Source organism: Nicotiana sylvestris, chromosome 10 (genome assembly GCF_000393655.2).
Source record: "Nicotiana sylvestris chromosome 10, ASM39365v2, whole genome shotgun sequence".
NCBI lineage: Eukaryota > Viridiplantae > Streptophyta > Magnoliopsida > Solanales > Solanaceae > Nicotiana > Nicotiana sylvestris.
In genome coordinates this window covers 31,843,789-31,846,819 of record NC_091066.1, presented here as the reverse complement: position 1 = coordinate 31,846,819, position 3,031 = coordinate 31,843,789, and the positions used below count along the sequence as shown (strand labels likewise).

The 3,031-nt window shown below is 44.4% G+C and overlaps 1 protein-coding gene across 1 annotated transcript; it reads left to right on the top strand.

The window, feature by feature from the left end:
- The first annotated feature begins 1,796 nt into the window (after nt 1–1,796).
- Nucleotides 1,797–2,735, top strand: LOC138879153 (uncharacterized). Its single transcript, XM_070158743.1, has 3 exons — nt 1,797–1,895; nt 1,966–2,142; nt 2,328–2,735. The coding sequence occupies exons 1-3, from the start codon at nt 1,797–1,799 to the stop codon at nt 2,733–2,735; spliced, it is 684 nt and encodes a 227-aa protein (XP_070014844.1).
- Nucleotides 2,736–3,031: the final 296 nt, after the last annotated feature.

Sequence of the window (3,031 nt, the reverse complement as noted above, 5' to 3'; positions counted from 1 at the left end):
ACGCTGGGGGCACAACCTTTTTGCTCTTAGATGAGAGTGACGAAGAAGGGGCTTCCCCTTTTTGAGGTACTGTTTTAGAAGTTTTTTCCATGGTTGTAACAAAAGTTTCATAGCAAGGTGACAAAGAATTGAACATGGAAGAAGGGTGAAGGCAGGAAATTGTTAATGAAGATTTGGAAATCTGAAGATGTTGCAAAGGTTTGAAAGATAGAGAATTGGAGTATTTATAAGTCACTAGGAGGAGTTGAAAGGGCGACCAATATATGTATATGACCAAAATTAGGGAGTTTGACTTTGGGGCTACTGTGCCTCTCTACGCCCAACCTCGAGAAGCTCGAAGCAGAATGTGAGGAACCACCCCGAGGTGCGTCCCTCGAGGGAGAACATCGAAGGCCCACTATGGTTGATCTCGGGGCTGTACAATCGACGATCGTCATGGAAAGGCGGGAAAGCTACAAAATATACATGTTTATAGCTGACTAGGTCTGCAAGAATAGTACAAGTCTGTACTAAGTCATTATACAGCTGCACCAATCGCATTTCCTCATCATGATTAGACATGTAATATGTTGGGATTCCCCCTTATATATAAAGGGGACCCTTGTCATCTTGTAAAGGGGATTCGGATTATTACACAACATATTGAATACAATATAACACAACATTCTCTGCTCTTTGTTAACGATATTGTTCTTCACATTTATTGCTTATTCTTTTATTATTCATTTATTGTTCTTCATTTATCACTCATCCTTAACCGCAAAAGGTCGTCTTTAAGCCCTCATTATCATTGATTCTTCATCAATCGTTCATTGCTATTAACCCCGCTTAGACCTCGAGGCCCTACTCTAGCCAGCTCGAGGCCCACCCTTGTGACTCTATTGGTTTGTATTTCTTATTTTCTTTACTCACACTTAACATCTATTGCCTAACAACTAGCGTTAAGATAAATCATGTATTTTTAGAACTACAAAATCAAATATAATTATAGTTACCATTTTCAAGGTAAACAGTAATGCTTTCATCTGTTATGCAGCGGTTGCTTGGATGCTCGGAGCAATCCAGACCTCGAAGGTAGGGTTCGGAAGCTGTCTTCGACTTCAACACATACTGAGCACTCGTGGCGCGATTTGGCGAGGGGCCGATGGGAGGACAAGAATCATGGTAAGCTTATCCTGTTTGCTTTCGATGTTTTTTTCTCATGAGTTTCCTTTTACTTATACTTTAATCCCCTTTATGCAGGTCTTGGGGATGTTGCTGAAATGAGGCCGGCCCTCCCGGGGAAGAGATGGCTCCCAAACCGGCCAAGGACAAGAAAAGGAGAAGGGCCTCGCGTTCTGATACCCCAAAGCCTAAGAAGAATAAGGCTCGCAAGTCGAAGGACGACTCTGCTGCTCTGTCTATAGGCATAGCCTAAAAGCTATGAGATGAAGAAGAGAAGGGGGATGACGCTGGTTGTGAGCTGGTGCCTCGAAAAAGAGGAAACATCAAAGCTTCTAAGGCAGTTGGGTCAATGATGGTCGAGGAGACTTACCCTCGGACTGAGGAGATCTCGGAAGGTACTCCGAGCAAAATCCCCGAGTCATCGGGGGGCCAAGATATTTCCTGCCATGATGAACAACCGGCGAGTGTGCCCAAAAGGTCCGGTTCTGGGGCCCTTCAGAAGGGAAAGAGTGCCCCAAATGACGTGCTTGGGGCAATCCATATTGATGATTCACGGTCTGGCCCTGAATTTTCTGAAGGGCAATTTCAAGAGGCTCGATCCATGGAGACCCCCAATGTGGGAACGACCCATGATGGGGAAGACATTTCGTGGTCACCTTGCGGGGGTCGATGATGTTTCCGTTCTAGACGCGACAATGATTTTTGATGAGACCCAGCGTCTTCTGAACCAGGTAAATTTCATTCCCTATTATTATGTTTGCTTTTATTTTCTTCTGTCTGATCTCCTTCTTTTCTCCATAGGCTGTGATTCTTCATCGGGAGGCATTCACCAAATCCCAAGCGGAGTTGAACCGGTGTGAGGCTGATCTCAAAAGGCTTACCGAGGAGAAAAATGCCCTCAAACGCCTCTATAAATTGGCGGTGGCCCACAAGAAGCAGATCGATCTCATCGAGCAGTTAATGAAAACTTTCAGGAATGTGACATATCAACTTGATACTGGCGACTAACACTTAGATCCTGCAAGTCCAGTAGAAGGTATAGAAAATCGAGCAGCTTCGCGAGGAGGCAGAAATAAAAGAAGCCGGGACTTTGGGGTGGAAGCAGAACATGGACCGTCTCGCCTCGAAAAGATACCGTTCGGGCTCAATTATTTTCGGTTAAGTGCCAACTTCAAAGCATAAGGGAGGAGAGCTTGGCTCGAGCCAAGAAAATTGAAGAGTGCGAGACTCTGCTGGCTGCTGAGCTTGCAAAGGCTGCATCTGTAGCGGAAAAAGCAAAGGCCAACACGGAGGCAATCGTGAATGTCTATCGAGACGATGCTGAGGCTGCTAACGCTCAAGTGAAGAAAATTTTTGATGCTGCTCAGGTTCGATTAGAGCATGCCAAATGTCAGTCTCCAAAGGAGACTCTTGAGGAGGTTCATGCTCGTGGCTTTGATCTCACGGCCGATATTGAGAATGCAAAAGAGCTGGAAGCCGAGGCCGAGGCTTTTCTCTCCGATGATGACAACTTTGGGAGTGTGAGTAGATCCGAAAGTGGAAAAGATAGGGATGAAGCTCCCAGGGATTAGGCACATAGAATTTTCTTTTTCTTCTTTTTAAGATTTTGTGTAAGGACCTTGTTGGTCTCTTGTACATATTTTTGGCCATATAAAGATACTTCTCTTTGAATTCCTTCTAAAATCTTGTCTTCGATCATGTTCCATGCCTTGTAAAATTTTGGCACATTTTTATGCCTTAAATAATATGTTCGAGACTTTGGTTTTAAATGACTTGGTCGAAGCCACAATACTGCTTTTGTAGCCGGCCTCGAATGAAAACTGAGTTTGGAACAAAAGTACCCTTAGGTTTGTTTTGAATGATGATG